Below are 27,149 nucleotides of genomic sequence, written 5' to 3'. Positions count from 1 at the left end.
TGCTCACTATAATAAAACTATTATCTAGATAATCTATAAGAGTCTTTCACAAAGCCAGTAGTTTCTCTCAAGACATATTATATAGCAGGCTCTAATGAGATTGTTCTACACTATCATTAGCTTTTTTAATCAGTTTAATTCTATGATCTCTACCTGAGCCATGAAGTGAGAGTAGAGTGTCAGCAGTTTTCTTATCAAATATATTCAAAAACTCATAATAATATTCAAGCAGTTTTTCTTTAGAGTCAATTTTTAATTTCACTTTTAGAGTCTTTTGAATGTTGATCAAACTGACAGTGAAGATCTTGATGTTTCACTTCTCTCAAATACTCACAAGCCTAGTGAAGCTTACAGCAGAGATGAGAATCATGTCAGCTTTTGCATTTGAACTAGGCTATACCTCTATGCCACTCTCTTTAAATCTCATAATACTTTAATGAGGAATCCCAATCGTCTTTTGCTGGGCCAGCTAAGGGTCACCTAGATACATATCATAATCATATAACCTATTCACCACATAGAAAAAGGCCTGTTTAGTTATATAATCATCAATATCAATTCAAATGCTAGTTATCATGCTTGTGGAGAGTCCTATAGAGTCTTTAAAGCTGGTCATTTTGATAGGAGAAATTTCAATGTATGAGAGCTTATGCTTGTTAATGTAGAATTAAAAAATAAGATCATAGACATTACATTCACTGTCTATCATTGCTCTAGTTGAAAAGACATTATCTACTAGAGCATCAACAATAAAAGATTTGAATATCATCTTAGATTTAAATCTTCTTTATTACTTCTTCATAAGCTTCTTATTTCACTTCTTTCAGTGTCTTTTGATTAGAGCTACTCTTTTTCCAAATTCTCACTTATATTCACATTGTTGTTGTCTAGTACTGACTTAGAGATCATCTTAGTTATCATGAAAGTGGCAGAGTATCTGAGAGGTTTGAACAAACAGCTCTTAATCATATGATCTCCAGCTCTACATCTCAGGCACAGGCCTTGCTCTCTTTGTCAATTAACCTCTGTCTGATTTATCAATTTAATGTGGTAGATGCTTGAGGTCACAGCATCAGGAGAGAGATTTATCAGATCATCAGCAGAAGCTTAAGACTGGTTTTGTCAGTCAAGAACAGCATGACAAAGTAGAGAGTGTGAATTAGATGTCATATGATCTGAAGAAGATCTGTCCTCATGATGTTTAGATCACTGTCTTAAAGTCTTAAGCTCAGAGAGTTGATGATTAACTAATCTAAGCTCCTTGCAGTAATTCTTATAGAAAAATGATTCTCTTACACTCATCATGTCTTCTCTCAGCTCCATGCTTAGAGCAGATTTCAAATATCTCTTTTTAATATGATCATCTCATCTGTGACCATCAGCTTCTAGCAGTAGCTGATTAAATTCAGGCAGAAAGTCAAAGAGAGCTCTTCTACTCTGTCATAGATTGTTGAGCTTTTGCATAGCCTTTTCCTGTCATGCAGAATCATTAAAGAGCATGTGTGTCTGCTCCAGTAAGCTCTTTACTGTGAAGTTGATCTTGTCCTTATTATTCTCAACTCAGAGGTAAACTCAAGTTGCTGCTATTTCTTTCAGTCTTGAGTACACATACCAAGCACATTCTTCATTATTACCTAAAGCTTTCCCATCAATCTTAAGTTTTGATTAAAGCTTTAGCTCTTACTGAGGGTAGTGCTTCAGATTAGAACCATCATACTTCTTGCAGTTCAGTAGCTTGATCTTTGATCTTCTGACTACAATGAGTGATTGCAGGTTCAATTGAGAGAAAGTTGATGTCAGAGTGTTCAAAGCTTATTGTAAATTAGCTATTTCAGCTTGCTGAGCTGCTATTAAATCTCTGTTCTCACACTGAACCTGTTTCTACTGTTGGAGAAAGATCATTCATTGTTGTTCAAAGCTGCTAAGAGTGTCCCTGCTCATTGCTTCATGTTGATCTATTTGTGTATTTGTTGTACAAGTCTGCTACTTTATCTCATTCAGCTAGACATTTTCAATGTTGCTCATTTATTTGTTAGCATGATTGCTAACTCAGTCTATTCATATACCAGTGCTATTACTGAACTTTGTGATGCAGGATTTAAGGCTCTCAATAGCCTATCATATATCAGCACATTTGCTAAGCTTTGTGATACAGAATTAAGGCTCCTAGTGGCCTATCAATGAAAGGAGTGAAGTAATTCATAATGTAAAGAGTTAAGCTCTAAGAACTAGAGGCTAATCCTCCTATATAATAAGGATGAATTGCTTGAAAAAGGGAAGAAAAGAATGAGATAAGAACACAAGCTTAAGTGAGCTCGTGTAGCATGATCATGTGCGCATGTGCAAATAATGGCTAGGCTAAATCAGCCAGCCAAAGTGAATCTAAAGGTTCAGCTCTTTATATCTTTGCTGCTTGTCTGATTCATTTCTTCATTGAGTCTTTACAGATTTTTTAGTAACTTTCTACTTAAATTCTTTATTGATAAGTTTATTACAGTAATCTGCATTTCGTTGATGATCTGATCTCATTATTGATCTCTTCAGAATGTTTCTTGAGATCATTACATTGTATTCTTCTGATATCTCATTCTCAATTATCTGTATACTTGATCAAACTAGATGTTGATTTTTTATATCTAGTCATGTTTCCTGCTTTACTAGTCAGAATCATTCTAGAATTATGTCAGTGCTACTTAGATTTGTCATTAGCATTAGTGTATTGAGTAATCTTTAATCATTAATTCATAGATATAAGAAGATAATTTCTGTGATTGAGATTTCTCTTCATTCATTAAATTTCACAATCTAATGATCTTATATTAACTTCTCAGAGTTTGCTTCTAAGGCGTTAACATACTTATGTGCCAAGCTTATATTAATAAGAATATAGCAATTTGCTTTAAAATTTACTAGTGCTTTTGTAGAAATAGTATATTTATTAAAATCTACTTTGATATATATAGTAAAAGGGTTCTCATTCATTAACTAGTTTACATTCAAAGTTCTTAGTATAACTATCTTATCTGAGAAGAAGGCTTTTCTCAAATTTAATTCTTTTCTGACTTGATGATAGCAGTCTCAGTATTTACTTTCTTCAATTCTGTCTTTTGCTTATATGAGCAATTTCAAGTTTTATAATCTTTGCTTCAGCAATTGAAGTATGTCATATTTTTCTTTTAATTCTTATTCATTATTGTATTTTCAATTGTTAGTGCTGATGTGATTGAAGTTGATTCATAATTTTGAGATATAGAAGTTCTTTTACAGCTGTTTTAAATCATTAAAGTTTCTTCATGACTGAGTAATCTTCAGTTGTAATGACCTGACATGCTCTTAATATAGTGAGTAGTCTAGATGCAGATATCTTGAATCTTTTGAAAGATGCTGTAATTGATGCAAGTTGCTGCAATCATAAGTTGAAGATTAAAGAAAATCTTAAGAAAAAAGTCTACTTTATAATCTTTCTTATGAATCTCAGCTTCACTAGTCAGGTGCAAGAATTTAATCACAAATATGTGATATTCATCTTTATTTCTCATTATTAAATGTTGATATTCTGTCTTTGCATTCTCAAGCTTATTAATATTCTCATATATTTCTTGTAGATACTTGAACACTTTCTCAACTATTTTAAACTTCTCAGAATGATCTTTCTTCATTTTTAAAGCTAGGTGTCTGGCAGCTTCACCATCAGTTAGGTTTTCAATATAGATAATATGACTTTCTTCAGTTAGAAAATGGTCAGTGTTGATACCTAGCTTGTATTTTATTTGAGAGAGTCAGTTTTCAAATATCAGTTCTTTCTCATTGATGAGATGCTTAGAGTCATTAAACTTGACTGATCATTGTATCTATTAATTGTTCATCAGTCTGATTTGAGAGATTAAAGAGTTCACTGTCTGCTGTAAAGTATTTCATTTTTCTATCAGACTATTTACTTACTGATCAAGTTCACTCACTTGCTTTCTCTTCTTATCTCATTCTGCTCTAATACTTTCTAAAGTATCTTTTACCTCATTCATAAAATCAATAATTTCTTGATATATCCGCTCTAAGTCTTTTTCAATTGCCTCAAGAAATTGTTTCTTGAATATAAAATTTTTTAATCTTATATTCTTCTTAGTCAGAGTCATCATATCTTAGTTTGATCTTCATAGACTATTAAATTCTTTAACTACTTCTGATACATTAGTAGTTTTTTCAGAGATTTCATAATAAAAGTAGATAAGAATTCTCAGAGATTTTTTATCTGAAAATCTACTTTAAAAAAAGTAAGAAAAGTAGATGATCTTAGTATCATATTATGACTTCAGCTAAATACAAGTGAACTGATATTTGATTACTAAATAAATAAGCTGTTTAAGTAAATACTAAGATGATTTCTAAAATATAAGTTCAGAGAAGACTCTGTTTATATAGCTTTTTTTCTCTAACACTGTTGCCATATAATTGTCACATTTATATATTATTTATATACAAGGTAATTATGAGGTTGTTTGCCATTGCCTAGGCAATTGTTTATCAATCACCTTAGCCTATATGATGACTGATTGCCTCAGCCAGTATGATGACTAATCACCTCAGCCTGTGGCGATTATGCTGTTGAGAAGTTTGAATATAAGCCTGTTCTACGCCATCACAAATAGTACTTACTTTGAACATACTCAACGGACTATTTTGTATCAAAATGATTCTCTTGTGAGTCATTATAATTGATGCAAATTATCTCTTTAATCAGTACTTGTTACAGTAAAATATAGACTCTATTATTTATCTGAAGTAGAATATTTTTTAATATGATTTAAAATATATCACTACTCAAAATTATACCTTCATCTCTTATCTTCTGCTTCTTTACTATTGCAAAGAAGTTTGAATTCTATGCTTTAATAAGAAAAGAGATGAAAGACTCTGACATATCTATATATACTAATTCAAAGACTATAGTAGTATTAATTAATAGTCTCAGAATATTTCAATTTTTAATATATTTCTTTGAAACTAAATTTTTCTCTTTCAGAGATTTTCTGATCAGCATGTTGAGTGATTCTGATAAATATAATATAAGCTTGTAAGTGAGCATCTGATGCAGTGATAAGAGAAAATCTGCACTCAGAGTGAGATTTGAGAGAGATTCAAAGCTCAGAGTATTGAAATTAAGAGGTTTCACACAGAGTATGTGCTTTTGATCATAAACTCATATGCAGTTAACAAGAATTATAAGTTATTCATCAGAGTTAAATTTTTAATTCTGTTTGACATTGTGATGAAGCTTCTGTTATAAGATAGAAAGCATAATTTCATTATGAAAAAAGTCAATGTAATCTGTACAGTGACTGAGTTCATTAGCTAAGTTTTGTTTATCTGAGTGATGATGCAGAATGAAGTCATATACTGACAATGCTTCTACTCATCTAGACTGATATCATTTTAATATTTTAGTTGTCATGAAATACTGAAAATTGACATAGTCAGAATAAACATAAATTGAATTTTAACTTTCTTTCAGATAATAATATCAATTCTTGAAAGATATAATGATTATAAGAAGTTTTTTATCAAGAGTATTATATTATATTTCTGCATCTAAGAGTTTGTAAGACCAGAATGCAATTGAATGTCATTGATCACTATCTTGTTTTTAAGAGATAATGACAGTCACTGCTGCTGTAGAAATATCAAATTCAATCTGAGTTTATCAGCTTGAGTCAAAATAAGTGAGTAGAGAAATTTATGTAAAGTGTTCTTTTAGATTATCAAAGATGCATTGAGCATCTTTTGTTCATATGAACTGTAGCTTTCATCTTTTCTTCTTTATAGTCTTTATAAAATTAAAGAGAAGCTTTGCAATTTTGAAGTAGTTTTCAATGAAGTGACAATAGAAGTTTGCAAATCTCAAAAAAGTTTAGACTTTTTTAACACTAGTTGAGACTAATCATTCTGTAATAATTATCACTCAATTTGATTTCATTTCAATGTCCTGAGATTCAACAATAAATCTCAGAAAAGAGGTTTTATTTTTGACAAACTCATATTTAGTGTATTGTGCAAACAGATTCATGTGGTCTAGATGTTCAAGAATCTTTTGTACATGCACCTTATGCTCATTCATTGAGTTTGAATAGATAAGAATATCATCTAAATAAATCATACAGCATATGTCAAGAAGATCTACTAGAGTGTAGTTTATATAAAAACTTGAAAAATAATAAAGGCATTTTGTCATGACTTCAGCTAGGTGCAGGTGAACTGGTGTTCAATTGCCAACTAGATAAGCTATCTGAGTGAATACTAAGATGATTTCTAAAAGATGGGTTCAGGGAAGGCTCTGTTTATATAGCCCTTTTTCTCTAGCACTGTTGCCAGTTGATTGCCATGTTTACATGTTATCCATACACGGCGTAATTGTGGGGTTGTTTGCTGTTACCTAGGCAATTTTTGTTTACCAATCATCTTGGCCTGTATGATGACCAATCGCCTCGGCCTGTGGCGATTACGCTGTCGAGAAGGTTGGACGTAAGCCTATTCTACGTTATCACATATTTATAAGCTTAAAAGGCATAACATTATACTCAAAGTGATCATATCACATGTGGAATGCTGTTTTTCATCTATCACTGCACTGAATGCATATTCTGTGATAAGAATCTTTAAGATCAATCTTGAAGAAGACTTGTACTTCAGAGAGTTTATCTAGCATCTTACTTATTAGAGATTATGAATATCTGTTTTTGATTGTGAGATGATTCAGACTTCTGTGATCTATACAAAGTTATAGATTTTTATTCTTCTTTGAAACAAAGAGAATGAGAGCATCTGCAGAGCTCTGAGAAAGAGATATTCAGTCTCTCTCCAGTACACTATTCATGTAGTTCTAAAGAGTTTTCAGCTCTGTTTTAAAGATTATAGATAGACATGAATGAGAATTTGACTTTTTTTTCAAGATCAATTGAGTGCTCTGCATTAAATACAGATGTGCTGAACACATCTTTCTCAGAGAAAAGATGTACATATGATCAGATATAATCAGACAGATCATTAATGAAAGCTGTATTTGCAAGTAAGCTGACTTCTGACAGCATTGAGATTTTAGAGAAAGACTTATAGATTTGTAAGATTGAAGCAGATACTATTATAAGTACATAGTTAGAAGTGTCAGTGAGTAATTCATTAGCAGCATTTATCACACTCAGAGTTATCTTTTGATTGTTTAATGTTTGACAGAAATAGAATTCTCTATTCTTTCAATCAATGAGAGAATTGAGCTGTTTGAGCTAGAGAAATTTTAGTATCATATTATAATTTGAAAGTTTAACAATATAAAAAAAGTGAGATTTTCTGACTATAGTTTTCTTACTATTTAAGACTTCTATCTCTAGATTGATAATTTTAAATGAGTATGTTTAATGATCATCAAATCTCTCTATTCTGTATGATATGTGCTTTATTGAATTGCAATTTGTATGATTTGACTTAGAATTTATTGATAAAACTTACCTGAGCTTCAGAATCTATAAGAATAAGAATTAACATATCTTTTGTGAGTGTTGGAATTTGAACAGAAAGAAAAAAGAATAGACTTAGTAATTGCTAACTTTTAAATGTGTTGAGAGTTGTCATTACAGTATAAATAATATTTTTTATTTATTTTTTATCTCTTTTGAATTTGATTTGAAAGAAAGCTTTGATAAAGATTTTGAAGTTGAGAATTTGTCTTCAATAAGCTTGTCCTTCTGAGCCTTGCAATCTGCATTGAAGTATGTAAAGCTTTGATTAATATTACATCAGATGTCAGAGCATTTCTTGTAATTTTAGCTTTTCTTTTTGAATGCTATTGATATATCATCATGTGAATCTTTTCTGCAAGTAGCACTTCTTTGTTGTGTAGTTGCACTTACTGATGTGATAGTCTTTGAAATATTGCTCTTCACAATGATCAGTTTCATAATGAAAGCATTATAGAAGTAATCTCACAGCTTGACTATATATCTCTCAAATTCTGCACAAAGAGAAGGTAGAATCTTATTAAATAGATGTATCTTTCACTGATGATTACTATATTTCTCAAGGAGATGATTTTCAATTAACTGAAGAGTAGATACAAAGTCATGAATGATTTGATTTTCAGATTGTCTTAATGCCTAATACTTCAACTCATAGTCCTAACTTGTCTTATCTGGGTAAAATAATCTTAGCATAAATTTAATTATAGAATTCATCTCAGATAATTAATATCTTCAATTTAATATAGTATTATTTTTATTTCTGTTGCAGTTTAGTATCAAAATATATTACTACTTTAAGAATTTTATATTTATCATCATCTTTAAAATAATGTTCATGATAAGTATAAAAGACAAAGCTTAAAGAGATAAAGTCTTTTAGTTCTTTAAGACTTTTTGCCTTAAACTTATTTAAGAGTTTTCAAATTAGTGCAAGATGAGGCTTGGAAGAAGTGAGATTGACACTAATAGTGTGATCTGTTGACTTTGCTCTGCACTGCTTACTCTTAAAAATTTAAAGTTCTACACTAAAAGTGTTGACTTATTATTATAGTTTGAGAAATTTTTATATATCTTTTGCTGTTCTTGCTTTTGTTGAACTATATGAATCTATTTATCAACTGATGTAATAGATATTTTAGTATTTCTCTCTAAAGTTAGATTTAATAATTGTTTATAAAGAATTTCTTCTACATATACTTTTTCATTGAATGTTGTATATAGGGTATTAGTTTATAGATTATATTTTAAACTTATTGTTATAAGCTTAACAGGTAACCTCTATTAGAGTAATTAAAAACTGTGAGTACACTAAGGTAGATGAACTAAGTATCAAAAAAAAGTGTGAAAAACTCTATAACTAAGATCATAATAGGGTAGGTATATAGGTACTGTAAGCATTATGAAGGAAAGAGAATAGCAATGAATGAAATATATATATAAAATTGAATAGTAGCTAATTATTGAATCTCTCAAAGGAACTTTAAGAATTTAAAGTGTTTATATATATGAATAAATAGTAATAGATTTTATCTCTAATCTTTTATAAAATAGGAAATTAGCAATACAATAATTTAAATCTCTATAAAGTGCTGATTCTATTCTTCAGAAAGTATTGATGCTAAAGAACTGATTTTTAATAAGTGCTGATCTATACTGATTCTGAATGCTGAATTTTGAAATGATGCTGATTCTTTAGAAAATACTGATTCTAAAGTGCTTTGATAAGTAGTATGAAAATAAGTACTTTAGTAAGTGAGTGTGAGAACCTAGAGAATCTAATTCTAAAATGTTTCAATAAGCAGTATGATAAGTAGTGTGAGGATAAAAAGCTAGTATAGAGAGTTTTGATATCACAAAAAATGCTGATAATGATCTGAGTCTTAAAAGAATGACAAATAGAGTTTAATAAACTACAATAAGAGAAATAATTTAAGATTCTCACTGATTATTATACACTAAAAAACTTTATAATTATCAAGAAGTTGAATATATATCAAACTTACTGAGCAAAGTTTCTTTCTCATTTCTACTTTGAGATTAAGTATCAATCAAGTAAAGTTAATCTGCTAGCAGATATACTGAGCAGATCTGAGCAGATTAGAGAACAATAGAATAGCTATATACAGATTCTTCTAGAATCAGAGACTCTTGAGTCTTAAATCACTTTTTCTACAGATATTGCTAATATCAACTTTTTAAAAAAAAGGAATATTGTTAAATATATAGTATTTTTAAATATAATAATTATTTTAATTGAGTCTCTGCAGTAGCAGACAGATGATAAGAATAGTCTTTATATAATGAAAGACAAAATACTACAGTATAATAAAAGACTAATAATATTTATTCAGAAAAAGGAAACTCTGATAACTAAGCTACTGCAGAAAATTTATAATCAAGCTTTAGCAGTATATTTTGAAAAATAAAAGACTCTGATTCTGATACAATTATACTATTAATAAGTCATCTGATAAATAGATATTCTACATTACATTCAGAACTGTTATATGTATCAGATTAGTAAAATTTTAAAAGATAAGACTTCTGATTTGCTAAAGTTATTATCAATATCAGAATGAGTATGACAGCATATCACAATGAACTTCATGAATATGTCAAAAAGCAAAACAGATTATAATATCATTTTGATTATAGTATGTCAGCTAAGCAAGAAGACAATCACTCAGAAAGTTATAGTCTAAAAGCTGACTTAACTATTCATTCAATTCTACTATTTATATAATAAAGTATTTGACTCAATTGTCTCTAATCAAGATTCTCAGTTTATATCAAACTTTTGAGATGAGTTTACACAGATTTTAAGCATAAAACTGAAATTCTAAACAACACATCATCTACAAACTGATGAACATATAGAAGTGATAAATTAATGCATTATCACTCATCTTCATTTCTACATCAGTTACTATCAAAATGACTGAGATAAGTGACTGCTTATTATAGATTATGTCTCTGCAACTATCTCAAATACTTTTACAGAAATGTTTCTTTTTCTCACAGTAAATGAATATGAATCTCAAATATCATTTGACTGATAATCACTGATAGAGAAATTGAATATAAATAAGAAATGAAATTAAAAAGCAGCAAGAAGCTTCATTCACTGAATAAGAGAGATCTGAAATCAAATAAGTAAAGACATAAGAACAGCATAGAAACAGATAAAGAGATAGACTAACAAGCATTATCAAAAGTTTAACTTTATAGTAGAAGATTTTATTTATCTAATATTGAAATTATATAATATGAATCAATCAAACTGTAAACTGACAGAGCAGAATGCTGACTTCTTCAGAATTCTAAAAAAAATGAGCAATGTCTATAAATTGAATCTCTCTGTAATAATAAAGATTCATTCAATCTTCTTCTCAAACAAGCTACATAAGAACTTCAGAGGTCTTCTATATGATCAAACTGTCAGATCATCAGACTCAATTGAAATAGATAGTGAGAATGAATGAGAAATAAATTATATACTAATCAGTTGAATAAGCCAGAGCAAGCTGCAGTATTAGATGTGCTAAAAGAGATTTAATGAAAATTTTTTATAATATTTCATCTGCAAATTCAAAAAATCATCATATACAATATAAAATTTTCATGAGGCCAACTCTATTAAAGCTGAATCACTGAAATGCCTAGATGAATGAGTAAGAGCATGAGAGACAGGCAGCTATCTGAAAGATGAAGATGATGATAATTTTCCAGCATGAGGACATGCTTGTTTCTAAATCAGAGAGTGATGTTAGACTTAAGTGCCAGGGCTAGGTTAATCTTCATCACATGACCACATCTCACATGTGACCTGTTATAATCTGAGCAGATCCTAACACCTCTTTTTCCTCATCAACCTTAGTATTTTCATTACATGGCAGTTAATAACGCAGAGAGTTTCCTTCTTATGCAGCTTAGATTCACCCCCTAACAATTTATATATATTTAATATGTTTTTATTTTATTATATATATAATTTTTTTTTTTTTTTTTTATTTTTTTATAAAATATACTTAAGAAATTATTTTAAAATACTTCTATTCTTCAGTTAATAATAATTTTTTATTATTTAATTTATTAGTTTATAAATTTTATTTTTATTAAGTTATAAAACAGATGAATTCATAAATTAATAATTTTTTCACAGCCCACTAGAAAAAGATAATATAGTTTTACATGATTTTCTTTAATGTTGTTGTACAGACGCCTGATAATGAATTTTATTGGTTTAGTGAGCGCCCGCGAGCATGGTTGGTTGGTTGGTTGGTTGTTAGCGGATACTGCGGCTACCCTAACCACGTGCCTTCCCCTTTAAACGGTTTAACATCTCGGCTAGTTGAACCAGTTAGTTATTAGTTAAATGGCTAGTAGAATAACTCTCCTCTGAGGGCTTGTCTAGTTATCTTTCCCTTGATCTCCCATGGGGTGCGCTGGTTCTTCCCAACCAGTCAACTCAATAACCTACATTTAACAGCCCACAACCCCGATGACCTTCCAACAACCATCTATATAATTATTGTGTAGCTTAGGATACATTCATACTTAGTTACTTAGGTACCTGCATGAGCCCATCCAGCAGCAGGTGTACTCTTCGTCGACAATGGCCCAACCATCGCCCAAACTCTCTTCTGCTGGCGTTCTTCCCATCTCTGCCTCGGCCACACAGAAAGGGTCTTCGACCAAACAGAGCTCCAAAGGAGCTACTCCAAGGCTGAAATTATTGATTCGAAGGCTTCCTCCTGGTCTCACATATCAGGAATTTGAAGCTTCTCTGGGTGATGAGTGGAAGGTCGGGAATGGAAAAGTCGACTGGCTACAATTCAGGGACGGCAAGATTTCGAAAGAGTAAGTCCTTACTCAACTATTCCTATCCCCTCCTCCCCTTATATATCCTTGCTCCTCAAACGACCGTCATAGATAGCGTCCATAGGCTCTTTTTTTTTTTTTTTTTGTTTTTGTTTTTGTTTTTGTTTTGTTTTGTTTTTGTTTTTGACCATTGATTTCCATCACACTAGTCGGGCAAAGCCTTCCAAACCGACGAGGGTATATCTACGCGTTACTTCCACGCCCTTGGTGGAAGAGTTATCCGAAAAAGTTCGCCAATCGTCTTTTCAAGATGCGCAGAACACCAGTCGTGATCCTGTTCTTTTGGGACCACCGGCCCTGGAATATGCACCATATCCCCGTGTACCGGGAAGCAGGGTTCGCAAGGATGGCCGCCAAGGAACAATTGACCTGGATTCTGATTTCATTGCATTCCTCGAGAGTTTAACCAACCCGGTTACCAAGACTACTATGGATATCAGTGCGGAGGATGCGAAGGAAGAGAAATCAACAATAACACCACTCATCCAGTTCTTGAGAGAGAAAAAGGCGAATAAAGGCAGGGAAGCAGTTTCCCCGGCTAAGCCCTCGAGACACGCTCGTGGCGAGATGAGGGAGTCAAGGGATAGCAAGGGTGAACGGGTGCATGCGAAGAAGTTGTTGAGCCGCACAGAAAGACTGATAACATCACCAGGAGACAGACAGTCAAAGGTTGACAGGGCCACCAAGGAAGCTGTTAAGGCTGTTAACAAACAAGCTGCTAGTCAAGCCGCAAAACCACAAGGGAAAATGGTTGCATCCCGCCCGGCAAAGGAAGAATCCCCTGCACAAGCCACACCACCACCCGAACGCAAGCGAGAACGAGGAAGCATGAGTGCTGCAACGAAAATTCTACGTCGGGACCTGGGGCTTGGCTCGGCAACTCAGCGGAGAAGATCGGAGAAGTCAACGGGCGCGGAAGCTATATCACCGCCACTGAATACTGAGACTACCAAAGCAACTTCTCCTTTACATAAAAATAATAACAAACAGCTCTTGTCGACTAAAACCAGCAACAAGGGAGCTGAACCGTCCAACAATAAAATCACGTTTACCAAAGCACCAAAAGCTCCTACGCCCACCGACACTTCAGCAGGTCGTAATACAAACAAACAGACAAATCCTTCAACAGGCCCTGCGAATTTTTCTGCACCATCCGGACCTAAACTGGTAGCTACGCCGGCCGCTGCACAGGCGGTTCCCCTGCCCAGTGCTACGCAAGCCTTCTTAAAACATGCCAATCCATCACAGGGAGTGACTGAGGAACTGCTTGCCAGCGGTTTCTCTACTTTTGGAAAGGTCATCAGGGTAGAGATAGACAAAAAGAAAGGATTTGGTTACGTGGACTTTGCGGAACCAGAGGGCCTAAGCAGAGCTATACAAGCGAGCCCCGTCCAGATTGCCCAAAGTCAGGTTGTCGTTCTGGAAAGAAAATCTGGAGCAGCAGTCGCGCAGGCAAGGGGAAATGCCAGCAGCAACAATCGAGCAAGCCCGTCTCCAACCGGCCCGGCAACACGGGTTGGGTCAGGAGGTACAGGCCCTGCACCATCACGACATACCCGTCGAGGCAATAGAGGCAGGGGTGAATTTAACAAAACGGTGGGAGGGGGAGGAGGAGCCAATACTGGAGGTAATGATGGGGGTGTTGTAGGTGGCGGAGCCAACAAGAATGCCTCTTCAGCCTGACGGCCGGCCCTGAGTCGACCTGCGAGCGCCGGAACTGTACGAGGGTCGTAGACATCGATGTCAAGTAATACTAAACTCTGCTGCTTACAATAGTTGATGGAAGAGGGATTTTGCATCCATGGGCTGAGATGAGATCATTCCCACGAATCTGAGGTCTGTTTTCAGCTTCAATCTAGCAGTAGTAACAACCACTAACTCCACCGTAAACAGATTGAACCTCGGAAACAAGCTATGACATGTCACAACAGGTGTTCAATGCGTATGCGTAGGTTTTTAAATTCTGCAGAGTTAAAGAGTATATACAGGCTCCCAAACTCTGGCAATATGCAAGGATACAAAACATAAAAATTATGGAACCCCACAATTTATATAGAGCTCCCACACACATTAATCTAATAAGACGAAATTATGTTAATCGTATTTATTCTATGAGACTATATGACCATACGATATAAATGGTATGAATCATTGTACTCCCCGCATAATCCGCAACTCTCAAAAGAAATAAATGAATAAATAAAAATGGGGGAGGAAAAAGGAGGGAGGTTAGAACCTTTCAGACCTCCACAGCGCCCACCAAACCAGGCCGACCGAAGTCAAGACGCCAAGGCAAGGTCAAGATCATCACCACTCCCTGGATTGAAGCAGACACACAAAATCGGTGACCGAAGTAATCGAGGCGGGAGTATAAAAGGCTTCACTCTAGGGCGCTGGGGACATGGTGGTCATCAGCAAGGTTGGGGATTCAGTCGCTAGTGCGAAAAAATCAGGTGGGACGATTTACTATAGAAATGATTCTCTGTTGTTAAGGGATTCGTATATTAGCATTGGATATTCAAGGCCGGTCTGCAAATTCCGAGGATGAAGGGTAGCGGGTGGGGGGTTGGGGATAGATTGCATGTAAGGAGGTAGCTTACTTGAAGTAAAGTCGACTGAATTTTAGAAAGAAGATCGCGGGTTGAGGAGACTTATATACTGATGGCAGCGGGCTGACCGGCGCTAGCAGTAAGCGAGAATCAATCGTGGGCTGAACTGGCCAATCACGGAGGGCTAGGGTTAGGGCATGAGTGATCACGTGGAAACCTAAATTTTCCAGCTGGCAAACCTCTAACCAAGAAAAGAAGGATTATATAATTCATCCAACCCCTCTCGACGTAGATAACTTATTAAGGGGAAGAATCCATTTCAACGTTTGCTTCCGAAGGTTCTTCACCCTTGAACGACCCTCCACGCGGGAAAAGAGAACATTACGAATATTCTACGGAGTGCCCCGTACGCGGATTAGGGTAAATATTCCTCTCCTTGCCCACATCTTGGAGGGACGGACTTTCAATGCATCTCGGTCAATAACTGGCCGATTCTCATCCGAGCGTGGGAGTAAAGAGCGTGTTCATCAACTAATGATGATGACTGGAATTGTGCTGGGTATATTTCCCCGAGGTTCTGGAAACCGTGAATGCTTTTTTGGTTTCTATTTCTTCTTCTTCTTTTCTTTTCTTTTCCTTTTTTTTTCTTCTCTTGTTTCTTAAGAAAACATTTTGGTACTGATAACGTGGCAATGTGGTGATTTAATTCTGCTGCTAACAACTGTAATTCGTACCTATACGTTAGGGCTTCTCTCCCTGTGGCATAAATATCGAATCCCTATACTCTTCCTGGCCCCCGTTGTTCTTGCCGTAGTGCGACTCCTCCCGAAATACCCTACATCCGACCCCTCTCACTCCTCCGGCTCATCCCCATCACCATCTTCAAAGGAAACCATAAATTCGGGTGATGTGCAGGATCGAGAGTTGTTGTTGTCCAAGACAGAGCCCCCGTCGGCAACTTTGACCAAACATGACCCTTCGCGATCCTCCTCCCCTGACAGCGATAAAAGGACCAAGAGGACTCTTAATGGACCAAAGAGAGTCCATGGCACGAAGCCCTTAAAAAATGATGTAAACCGCTTGACCGGGCATGCGAGATTACCCCAGGATATTGCTATCCAACCTTTAGTATTTTACGCGTCCTTAACGGGTTCGACTGAAGCCTACGCCAAATCATTCTGCGACCGGCTTCAGGGTGTAGCGCAATCGTCACTGAATAATGGCAATGGAATATTCCTTGCTCCACAGCTCCATGATCTGTCGTATATAGAGTTCGATGACTTCTTCATCGCGGCTCCCAATCCAACAGACTCTGCCCCGAATACTAAGTTCTTTTATTGTATTTTGATCCCCACTTATAACGTCGATACTATGATAAATACATTCCTGGACCATCTGAATGAAACCCATAATGATTTCCGCATCAATACCTCCCCTCTATCTGGGTTGGTAGGGTATTCCGTATTTGGTTTCGGAGATGGAGTGGGCTGGCCTACCGAAGAAGCAGGTTTCTGCTCGCAGGCAAAGGAAGTGGATAGATGGATGGCCAAGCTGACGGGAAAGAAGAGAGCGTATCCATTAGGATTGGCAGACGTCAAAGGAGAAAACCTTCAAATTGTTCTCAGTGAGTGGTGTGACGGCTTGAGTGATGTTCTCTCCGATCTGGTGGCGTTAGGGGGAGGGTTGGGGGAAGGTGTTCCCGGAAGTGGCGATCCCATCGAAAGCGATGAGGAAGAAGATATTGATGGCGAGCCCACAGAAAACAAAACCAATGGCGGGAACAGGCTAAAGAAAGACCAGGAACAACAGCTGATTGTCGATATGGAAGACATCAAGTTCGCAATTTCCGACGAGAAGAAGACTTCAGCTGATTCTCAATTATTGCCTATCGATTTTACGACGCAGTCGGGAACGCAATCTTTTAAACCTGCTGCACAGCTTGAAATGGTACCCACATCGTCTCCCACTCACGCTGCGCTAACGAAGCAGGGATACACAATTGTTGGCTCACATTCGGGGGTGAAGATATGTCGTTGGACAAAATCCGCATTGCGAGGACGGGGCTCCTGCTATAAGAATTCGTTCTACGGAATTAAGTCGCACCTTTGTATGGAAACCACACCCTCGCTCTCATGCAGCAACAAATGTGTCTTCTGTTGGCGCCATGGAACAAATCCAGTGGGAACCACTTGGCGGTGGAGGGCCGATCCTCCAGATCTCATTTTTGATGGGGTAAAAGCTGGTCACTACAAGAAGATCAAAATGCTACGAGGTGTACCTGGTGTTCGAGCGGAACGCTTCGCAGAGGCGATGCGTATTCGACATTGTGCTCTGAGTTTGGTTGGCGAGCCGATATTCTATCCTCATATCAACAAATTCCTGGAGCTTCTTCACGGCGAACATATTTCTAGCTTCCTGGTCTGCAATGCACAGCATCCGGATCAACTTGCCACCCTTGATCGCGTTACCCAATTATATGTTTCTATTGATGCCAGCAATCGTGAAAGCCTTCGGAAGATCGACCGCCCCCTTCATCGTGACTTCTGGGAAAGATTCCAGCGTTGCATTGCCATTCTGCGAGAAAAAAGATACTTCCAGCGGACCGTTTATAGGCTTACACTTGTCAAGGGGTTCAATGTCGACGAAGAAGTAGTTGGTTATGCCGATCTTGTAGAAAAAGGTCTTCCTTGTTTCGTCGAGGTCAAGGGGGTGACTTTTTGTGGCACAAGTACTAGTGCGAGTGCTGGGTTGACCATGAAAAATGTTCCGTTCTATGAAGAAGTCGTCTCCTTTGTTGTTGCGTTAAATGCTGAACTGTCCCGGCGTGGTCTTGGGTACGGCATTGCTGCTGAACACAGTCACAGCTGTTGTATTCTTCTTGCGTCAAAACGCTTCTTTGTGAACGATCGGTGGCATACGAGAATCGATTACGATAAATTTTTCATTCTTCTACAGAGAGAGAAAAGTGACGGTATCCAATTTCGTCCTGAAGACTATATGAGGGAGACCGAAGGATGGGCGTTATGGGGTAATGGAGGTTTTGATCCGAACGACAACCGCGTTTATACCCGGGGGAAAAACAAGGCCAAACAGAACGCCACTATTGAGGAGTCACAGGCACAAGGCGCTTCCGTTAACGGTTGAGATGTATCCGAGTAATGTATTTGACTTCGTTGCAATATGCGCACAGGCATATACACCGTATGAAGCACTGATTATGGAAGCATCAATTTACCGTGTTTAATGACGAGACGAGTTGCGACCAACCCCTGTGCTTGTGGAGAAGAAGTCATATGCCTAAAGGCTTTGTCTGTCAACCTCTATGTGTCAAGTACAGCATTTGGTACGTTGTTTTGTTTCATGCATAACAAATCGACCTGTCGAAAAACTGTGATCTCATTCCTTGCCGGCCTTCAGAAACCGGGGTTTCAGTTCCTAATTGATATTCAACCTCCACCTCACCCCTTCCCACATACGGGTTGGGGGTTGGACCATTGAGGATGGCACAGTTTTCCACCCAAGTGCGCTCTTCAGGGGCGCTCGAGGAGCTTAACAAGAATCGCGTTTCAAACCTGCCTGGGATTTACAGTGACGATAGAACTGGGCAATATGATATATTATTTGTATATCATACCAACGGAGATCTATTGAACTAGTTACCTAGGTAGGTATCATAATATTCTATTAGCTACAGCAATTCGGAATGCAGCATCTACCAACATACATGGATCTGTGCAGGTGATTGGTTAATAATGACACAGTCACTCAAATCTAACATAGACTCCACAGTTTCATGGTTAAATTTTTAAGAGTGGTAACTAGTAACTAGTTACCTAGTTTAACTAGTTAGATAGTTGCCTGAGCTTTTGACTGCTTTTGGGCGCCATTTCCTCCATTCCCAGTCACAGCCGGATTGTCCCTTCTCTCAATGAAGGGTAGTCAACGTCATTGGTTGGTATTGGTATGTGGGTAAAATCAACACGAAATGTAACCTGGAAAATGTGCAGAGTAGCTATTGGTGCAAGGGAAATAAGCATAACTAATCAAATAATCACAATCTTAACTGCTCCTGGTACTCTCGTGTTCCTAGTCTTGACCAGTCTGGGTTTTTGATTCATTTTGTGCCAACATAGCTACCTGGATATATCATCATGTTAAGCATTACTTTTATTTTATTTTTATTTATTTTTATTTTTATTTTTTTTTTTTAAGAGGGGGTTTTATTTCATCATTGCCGGCGAAAGCATCTGGTATGGTTGTTTGGATCCCCTCAGCTTTGTGTCTTGCTGTGGGATTATTCGCCCGCTGCGCTCCGGCTTTGGATAATGGGCTGGCGTTGACGCCACAGATGGGTTGGGTACGTTAAATAGCTATTCTATACTTGAGCATGGCCTTGTTGGATAGCTAATTCTAACATCCCCTTCTCCAAAAAACAGAATACGTGGAACTCGTTTTATTGCGACCTCAATGAGGAAGTGGTTCTTGACGCAGCGGATAAGATCGTTCAGCTGGGTTTCATGGACCTTGGCTATGAATATATTGTGTTGGATGATTGTTGGTCTGCGGGACGCAATTCATCCGACTACTTACAACCGAATCTCGAGAAATTTCCGAGTGGAATTGATGGGCTTGCCGCCAAAATACATGCCATGGGCCTGAAAATCGGAATATACTCTAGCGCTGGAACCAAGACATGCGCTCGCTACGAAGGTTCGCTGGGCTATGAAGAGAAAGATGCTGAGCTTTGGGCAAGCTGGGGAGTAAGTTCAGGCAAAACCCTAAGCCAGAAGGATTGATGTCAGGAGAGGTCGACTAACAGTAAAATCTCAGATCGATTATCTAAAATATGACAACTGCTACAATGAGGGTCAGGAAGGGACGCCCCTCCTTTCATTCAATCGGTACAACGTCATGGGCAAGGCCCTTAACGCTACAGGCAGACCGATTTTGTATAGTTTGTGCAACTGGGGTATCGACGGGCCATGGAACTTTGCGCCCACTATTGCTAATTCGTGGCGCATAACGGGAGACCTATTCCTCAACTATAACAGGGAAACACCGGAATGCCCCTGCGCAGAATTGGGCGGTCTTGATTGCAAGCTCCCTGGATTCCGCTGCTCGGTGATGAATGTTCTTAACAAAGCAGCCTACCTTCCATCTAAGGGATTTTCTGGGGCGTGGAATGATTTGGACATGCTCGGTATGTGTTAACTATCCCTTTAAAGAGAGGAATTCTGGCAACGCAAGAGCTTTCTAACTGACACACAAGGAAGTGGTGGGTAATGGGGGGTTGACGGATGACGCAATGGTCGCACACTTCAGCTTGTGGGCGGCATTAAAATCACCACTGCTGATGTCACTTGTCTTGAGTAAGATTGATGCAAAAAGCCTCTCCATTTTGCAAAATATCGCAGTCCTGGCGATCTCACAAGACTCTGCTGGTTTATCCGCAACCCGTAAATGGAGAAAGTATGTCGGGGACGTGGATGAATTAGGAAAACAAGGGGAAATTCAGATGTTTAGTGGTAGTCTTGCTGGAGGGGATGAAGTTGTCCTGTTCCTCAACGCAGCAGCCAGCGATAGGCAGATGGAGTCTTCACTGGAAGACATATTCTGGGATCGGGGGCCCAGCGGAATTGCTCCCGAAATCCAGGAGACATGGGACATATACGATCTGTGGGCAAACCGCATGGATGACGAAACTGCCTTGACAATTATCAATGGGAATGCATCTCCGGAAGTCATTGCGGAACGCAACCTAACTGCGCTGGGAGGCCCTAAGAAGGTATTTGCAAAAGTGCCTCAGTCAACCTCGGCGGCATTCATGGGGTTGAAGATTGGAAGCGTGCGGCCCGGTGGTGTTGTAACGGCATTTGTCAGGGCATATGGCGTAGCGATGTTCCGTCTTCGCCGGAAGCCATCCCTCCACCGGGATGAATTATGAACAGATCTCCCCAGGCTGGGCTTGCTTGGGTAAGTTAAATAGGTAACTATAATGATTATGTCTGTGAGTGGACTGGCTTTTTGTAGTTAACTAGTTATCAATGTGGAAATTTTCCTGTCAGATGTTGGCATCCGCGAGGGTCTAACTAGCTAATTAACTAGTGTGGTATCACAAAAGCCCTGAGTCAGCTATTGTCTGTATCTATGGTAAAATGTCGATTAATTTACCCAACATCCGGATGTTTTCTCTCCGTCTATCTCATCCGGATTTCCTCCTCGTCTGGCAGCGGATTTGCCCCCGCGGACGCATTGGCCAAACGGGGCTATCCGGCGTTGCCCTGTAGATTCCGGTCACAGTGATGTTCCCCTTGGTTTGGAGATACAACTGTTCCCCCAGTTCCATTGGGTGACCCTTTGGGTTTGATTGGGTTTGGTTGCCTCGTTCCAAGTTACTCCGTCCCTCCGCAGTGACCCGCTGCAAAACGAGTTGTTACTCCGCACTAATATCCTTGGAAGTCAAAACCACCTCCTAAACTCGCTCCACTCCTTTCCCGCATACGAAGATCCATAATTAGTGCTCTGCCAAAAAGGTCGGTTCTTTTGTCCCCGGCTCGGCTCGAGAGAACTGGATCGTTTACCTTTATATATCCCTAAAGCTACATTTGCAAGCTATGTAATTAGAGTGGGTAGCCTCCAACCTGAGGGCAGCCGACTGCAAAGCCAAATAATACTACTGATGAATGTTGGTTCAAGAAGAACTCGGTATCGTCAGTGTTTCGCCACTCTTTGTTGTTTCTGGCCTAAGACCGATTCCGGTTTCTTAAGTTCATCCTTGCAAACCAGCAAATTCCGCCCGGGGATCTAGTTGTGGGACGTCCCTGGCAGAACTTGACATCAGATATTAAAGATATTAATTATGTAACTATCCCCTGACCCGCTCCGTCTCTGTTTCTCTCCCTCCGGCAGGACGGACTGCAGTGCGCCGTTGTTATTTTAGTTAATTGTGGATTTTAACTAACTGCTATTAGCTTAGTTATAGTGGTTAGTTAACTGTAACTAACTAGTTAACTCCACTAGTTTACGCTTATATAACCTTTTACGTCCCCTCAAGCGTTCTTTTGCTCAAAGCTCAAACCGTGCGCATTCCTCAACAGCAGATTCCAAGGTGGATGAGAGATAGACATTATGCATAGAATCCCTGCCGCATCCGCCACCTCTCCGCTCGCAGCGGTGCAGGCCACCCCCATCACCTCTGTTTCGCGGTTTGCCCGTAGTTTTGGCAGCTTTGCAGGCTTCAAGGTTCCTAGGGCGCGCAACGAACCAAATGCAGGTTTACTCCATTCTCTGTCCTGAGTTGGCTGTCTTTTCTCCGCCACTGCTAACTTTCTCCCTTAAAATCCAGCAACATTATGGGAAAAATTCGCCGGAGCGTTTGGGACTAGAACGCTCCTTAAAATCACTGAAGCAAAAGTTCCCTCTTGAAGTCCCAGCTGTTATCGGAGGCAAAAATGTTAAGATTTTTTTTTTTTTTTTTTTTTTTTTTTTTTTTTTAAAAAAAAAACCACCTTTCAATTTTTTACTAAACTTGGGTTAAGCCATCCTTTCCAATGCTTACTCTCCAATCCCATCATCCAGATCAAATCTCCCGACCTATCTCGCCAGCCAAACCCGTCTTTCCACGCTGAAGCTGTGGCTCATTACTATAATGTCTCCGAAGAACATGTCCATCAGGCAATCGACGCTGCCCTGAAGTCCAAGCCAGAATGGGAACTTCTCTCCTTTGCCGATAGAGCTGCCGTTTTTCTCAAGGCTGCTGATCTGGTAGCGGGGAAGTACCGCTACGATATCATGGCCGCCACCATGCTTGGCCAAGGGAAGAACGCCTGGCAGGCTGAGATAGATGCTGCTGCCGAGCTTGCGGATTTCCTACGGTTTAATGTTCAGTATGCGGAGGAGCTGTATGCCCAGCAGCCTCAGCACCATTCGCCAGGTGTTTGGAACCGCGTGGAATACCGCCCATTAGAAGGATTTGTGTATGCCATATCTCCTTTCAACTTTACCGCCATCGGGGGTAACTTATGTGCCGCGCCCGCCCTTCTTGGTAATGTCGTTGTCTGGAAGCCATCGCCGTCTTCCATGGCCGCGAGCTATCTTCTGTACCAAATTTTCCTTGAAGCTGGCCTTCCCCCAAATGTGATTCAGTTTGTGCCTGGCGATGCTGAAATGGTTACGAGCATTGTCCTCACGCACAAGGAATTCGCTGCCCTTCATTTCACCGGAAGCAGCTCCGTTTTCCGGTCTTTGTATGGAAAGATAGGTCAATGCATTGCGAATGGCGTATACCGAAGCTATCCCCGAGTTGTTGGTGAAACTGGCGGCAAGAATTTCCACCTGGTCCACCCTTCTGCTGATATTACCAATGCTGCCATCAACACTGTTCGTGGCGCTTTTGAGTATCAGGGACAAAAATGCAGTGCCACTTCTCGTGCCTACGTCCCCCAGTCCCGCTGGGAAGAGTTTAAATCTCTGCTCGTCAGTGAGACAGAAAGTTTGAAGTCAGGCCCGCCGGAGGATTTTGGCAGTTTTATCGGGCCCGTCATCCATGAGGTATCTTTCAAAAAGCTCACTGGAGTTATGGATGCTGCGAATAAGGACTCCGAACTTGAGTTGATTGTCGGGGGGAAATATGATGGTAGCAGGGGGTATTTCATTCAACCTACTATCTACCTCGCAAAGGATCCCCACCACAAACTTATGTCTACCGAACTCTTTGGACCCATTCTCGTCGTTTATGTGTATGACGACACTAGATCTCCTATTGAAGCATTCCAAAAAATTTGCGGAACCATCAATAATACATCAGAGTACGGCCTAACTGGTTCAGTCTTTTCTGTACAAAGGGACGCCATTCGGTACGCTGAGGAAGCACTGAGAAATACGGCTGGGAACTTCTACATCAATTGCAAGTCAACAGGCGCTGTTGTTGGACAACAACCGTTTGGTGGAGCTCGACAGAGCGGAACAAATGATAAAGCAGGGAGCGCAACCATTCTCAGCAGATTTGTGAGCATGCGTTCGATTAAAGAGGAATTCTCTGCCCTCTCCCAAACCATATACCCCAGCAACGAGGTATAGCAAAAAACAAAAAGGGCTTCCACATCTGTCAAAAGGTGTCTCGACTAGGTGAAGCTTTTTGTTATGATGTGCCAGGGGGATGCACTATATAATTAAACGATTATCCGGTAAGAACGGCTCCGGCGATTTTCAAGACCAACGACAGCATGTTTAACCGAGGTAGAATGGAAACATCGAGAATAATTTTTCTCCAGGGTCGGTCATCTCTGAACAGAGCGTTTGAACATGTGGCTGTTTCGGTGGAATGAAACAAGGGGGATTTTACCGTGTTTAATATATAGGTGTGCGAGCCACCTCATCACTGTACAGTTCGATAATTAAAGAGGACAACAACCACATAGGAAAAATAGATTAATTATATTAAGAATTATTTACAAATCAGCTTTAAAAGGTCTGCAACATAACATAGTAAATTACCTTCCCAGACAAACTTTTCAAATTTAAATAACTTCTGTTGATTTACTAATTAAACTTTTACAGTTAGTCACTTCAATTTCAGCTACAAAATTAATGAAAAACTTCTTCTATCTTAAAAAAAATATATAACTAATTAATTAATTAACTAGATTAGTAGTATTTTAATTTAATTTTTTTTTTTTAAAAAATTATACTTTTTATTTTAAATTAAATAAAAATATATTATTATAAGCTATATTTAATAATTTAATTAAAATATTAAATATTTTTTATTATATTTAATTATAAATTATTTTTTAATTTTTATTTATTAATTTTTATTTTAATATAAATTTATTAATTAACTACTATAATTTTATTTTTATTATTAAAAATTTAAAAACTATTATTTATATCTTTTAAAATTATTTTTAAAATTTAATAATTTTTAATTAATTTATAATAAATAAAAAACTACTTAAATAAAATTTTAGAATTAAAGGTTTTTTATAAAAAAAAAATATTTAATAATTTTTAATTTATAATATTTATATAATTAAATTTAATTAATTTTTTATTATTTTATAAAAAATTTTTATAAAGTTTAATATATTATTATAAATTAATTTATAAAAAATTTTTTTATTTAATTTTTATTAATTATAATATATTATTTAATAACATTAATAATTTTATTAATAAAATAAATTTACTTATACTATATAATTAATTTAAAAAAAATTAACTATATATAATAAAAATAAAGTTAATAAAATAAAAAGAAAAATTAAATCTATTAATTTTTCATGAATTAAACATCTTAGTAGAAAAATCAGTCTAAATATATTATCATTCAAGTAATTATAGATGGTTATTAAGCTGTAAAGTGAAGCAAATTTACATTAAAGAAAAAGTGAAAATAATTATTAAATAGAGAATTATATCAACTACATAGTTGATTTACATTATATGAATAATATAACTCAATAAAGAAAATATTCAAAATGTATAAAATAAAAAGAATTGTGAGAAAAAGAAATTATAAATGAATAAATAAATTAAAATAATAATAATAATAAAATATATATAAACAAATATATATATATATATATATAAACATGAAAATAGAATGTTTGCAATGAGTGGAGATCATTTATAATAATTGTGAAAGTGAGATGATGCGACTAAATCTGATCAGGCTGTTGCTATTAATCCAACAGGACAATTCCCTGTGATAAAGTGTAAGTGTAAGCGAGGATTCGTTTTACCCTAACAATCCACCTCGCTTCCAAATATACACACCGCAAGGTCTAGCCCGGCGGAAGGATCCACACCATTAACCGCAATGATCATTTGCACTCTACGTTCCCCAGTGTCCTAACCCCCATTCAGCGGCGGTTTATTACCTTTCCTGTATTATCAACAAGCTTAGAGAATATTCTGCTCAAATCAACTCACCATAGGATATTGCGACGTGCCAAGATCCAATGAGCCAGGTTCTGCCGAACTCGATCCCTTGGGGCGATCCATGGGTCGATATGCAACAAACTTTGAGCTGCACATCTTCCAGCGCCGTGGTGATCGCTTCCCGGCAAGTCTAAAATATGGCAGGGGAAGTATAAATGAGGCCGTTGACTCCTGCTGCTCCAAAATTTGTACAATTTGCCATGTCTGTCATTTAGTCCAATACACAGCCTCCCAACCTCCTTGACTTTTGCCAAAGCACATAACTTGGATTGTTTCTTTGTTACATCGCGAACCTTGCTGCCTGCGTCGCTCTTTTTAAGAGAGCGCAACATTTCGCACCGAAAAGATGGATATGCATATGGCGATGAACCACTCTTCGGCAAACAATGATCACTCCGCCATGCATGGAATGCACGGCGGCGGTAGCTCCTGCGTGATTTCTGTATGTGGCAGCCTCCTTACGAGAAAGGGGGAAACAACAGTGATTTGCCAGCGGGATCGCTGCAGGCTGTAGTACAGGCTCTGGGGTGTGAGGTGTGAGGTGTGGAGCTGACAAAATTGGTTTTCATTAGATGCTTTGGAATTGGCATGTCATCAATGCCTGTATGTCCATCGACCCTCCAAAATCCTCATTTTGATTTGATTTAATTTGGTTTGCTAACTCTTTTTTAACTGTTTTTGATAGGCTTCATTTCCTCATCGTGGAGAATTACATCTAGAGGAATGTTTGTAGGGTCATGTGTAGGCGTCATCCTCCTCGTCATGACTCTCGAGTTCCTCCGACGGGTCGGCAGTGAATTCGACAGGTATCTCGCTGGGAAACGCTTGAGTCTCCCGACCCGCCTGCAGCGGGCGAACGTGAACCCGAAGTCGACAACCAGTTCCTGTGAAAGTCCGACTGAAGCATCTGTGCTACAGCCACAATCTCAGATGCGACCTACACTTCTTCAGCACACTGCCCGCTCGCTGCTTCACATGATGCAATTCGGAGTTGCTTACATTATCATGCTGCTGGCCATGTACTACAACGGGTACATAATCATTTCGATCTTGATAGGATCTTTCCTAGGCTTTTTTGTGTTTTCATGGAGATCAGGCGAAGAAAAGTGAGTAAACTAATATTTCTGTGTGGTGAGAGGGCATTTTCCTTATATTAGAGAGCTGCTGATGCGAAAGTTATTACTATACTAGGGACGCCTGCAAAGTAACTGTCTGTTGCGGTTAGCACCAAACAAAAGGTGCTGGCATTTATATTTGCTTACTGCAATTTCGA

General features: G+C 37.8%; 7 protein-coding genes across 7 annotated transcripts; 5 read left to right on the top strand and 2 right to left on the bottom strand.

The window, feature by feature from the left end:
* Positions 1-3,280: 3,280 nt before the first annotated feature.
* On the bottom strand, positions 3,281-3,659 carry PAAG_12009 (hypothetical protein; the record flags this gene model as incomplete). The annotated part of the gene is made up of 2 exons (XM_015847559.1): positions 3,281-3,403; positions 3,453-3,659. 2 exons carry the CDS (start codon positions 3,657-3,659, stop codon positions 3,281-3,283), a joined length of 330 nt encoding a protein of 109 aa, XP_015702862.1.
* Positions 3,660-12,120: 8,461 nt separating this feature from the next.
* Positions 12,121-14,069, top strand: PAAG_05256 (hypothetical protein; the record flags this gene model as incomplete). The annotated part of the gene is made up of 2 exons (XM_002793074.2): positions 12,121-12,365; positions 12,536-14,069. The coding sequence occupies 2 exons, from the start codon at positions 12,121-12,123 to the stop codon at positions 14,067-14,069; spliced, it is 1,779 nt and encodes a 592-aa protein (XP_002793120.1).
* A 1,406-nt stretch (positions 14,070-15,475) lies between these two features.
* PAAG_05255 (tRNA wybutosine-synthesizing protein) lies at positions 15,476-18,079 on the top strand (the record flags this gene model as incomplete). The annotated part of the gene is made up of 2 exons (XM_015845516.1): positions 15,476-15,494; positions 15,681-18,079. 2 exons carry the CDS (start codon positions 15,476-15,478, stop codon positions 18,077-18,079), a joined length of 2,418 nt encoding a protein of 805 aa, XP_015699742.1.
* Positions 18,080-19,187: 1,108 nt separating this feature from the next.
* PAAG_05254 (alpha-galactosidase) lies at positions 19,188-20,879 on the top strand (the record flags this gene model as incomplete). Its single annotated transcript, XM_002793072.1, has 4 exons — positions 19,188-19,292; positions 19,372-19,695; positions 19,766-20,135; positions 20,209-20,879. 4 exons carry the CDS (start codon positions 19,188-19,190, stop codon positions 20,877-20,879), a joined length of 1,470 nt encoding a protein of 489 aa, XP_002793118.1.
* Positions 20,880-22,063: 1,184 nt separating this feature from the next.
* PAAG_05253 (delta-1-pyrroline-5-carboxylate dehydrogenase) lies at positions 22,064-24,013 on the top strand (the record flags this gene model as incomplete). The annotated part of the gene is made up of 3 exons (XM_002793071.2): positions 22,064-22,177; positions 22,281-22,388; positions 22,514-24,013. 3 exons carry the CDS (start codon positions 22,064-22,066, stop codon positions 24,011-24,013), a joined length of 1,722 nt encoding a protein of 573 aa, XP_002793117.1.
* Positions 24,014-25,678: 1,665 nt separating this feature from the next.
* PAAG_05252 (hypothetical protein) lies at positions 25,679-26,208 on the bottom strand (the record flags this gene model as incomplete). The annotated part of the gene is made up of 3 exons (XM_002793069.2): positions 25,679-25,786; positions 25,868-26,006; positions 26,069-26,208. The coding sequence occupies 3 exons, from the start codon at positions 26,206-26,208 to the stop codon at positions 25,679-25,681; spliced, it is 387 nt and encodes a 128-aa protein (XP_002793115.2).
* Positions 26,209-26,234: 26 nt separating this feature from the next.
* Positions 26,235-26,986, top strand: PAAG_05251 (high affinity copper transporter; the record flags this gene model as incomplete). Its single annotated transcript, XM_002793070.2, has 3 exons — positions 26,235-26,318; positions 26,449-26,479; positions 26,562-26,986. The coding sequence occupies 3 exons, from the start codon at positions 26,235-26,237 to the stop codon at positions 26,984-26,986; spliced, it is 540 nt and encodes a 179-aa protein (XP_002793116.2).
* Positions 26,987-27,149: the final 163 nt, after the last annotated feature.

This window comes from Paracoccidioides lutzii, assembly GCF_000150705.2.
Source record: "Paracoccidioides lutzii Pb01 unplaced genomic scaffold supercont2.13, whole genome shotgun sequence".
NCBI classification, from domain to species: Eukaryota; Fungi; Ascomycota; class Eurotiomycetes; order Onygenales; family Ajellomycetaceae; genus Paracoccidioides; species Paracoccidioides lutzii.
The sequence above is the reverse complement of the archived record's forward strand: the minus strand, read 5'-3'. Positions and strand labels throughout refer to the sequence as shown.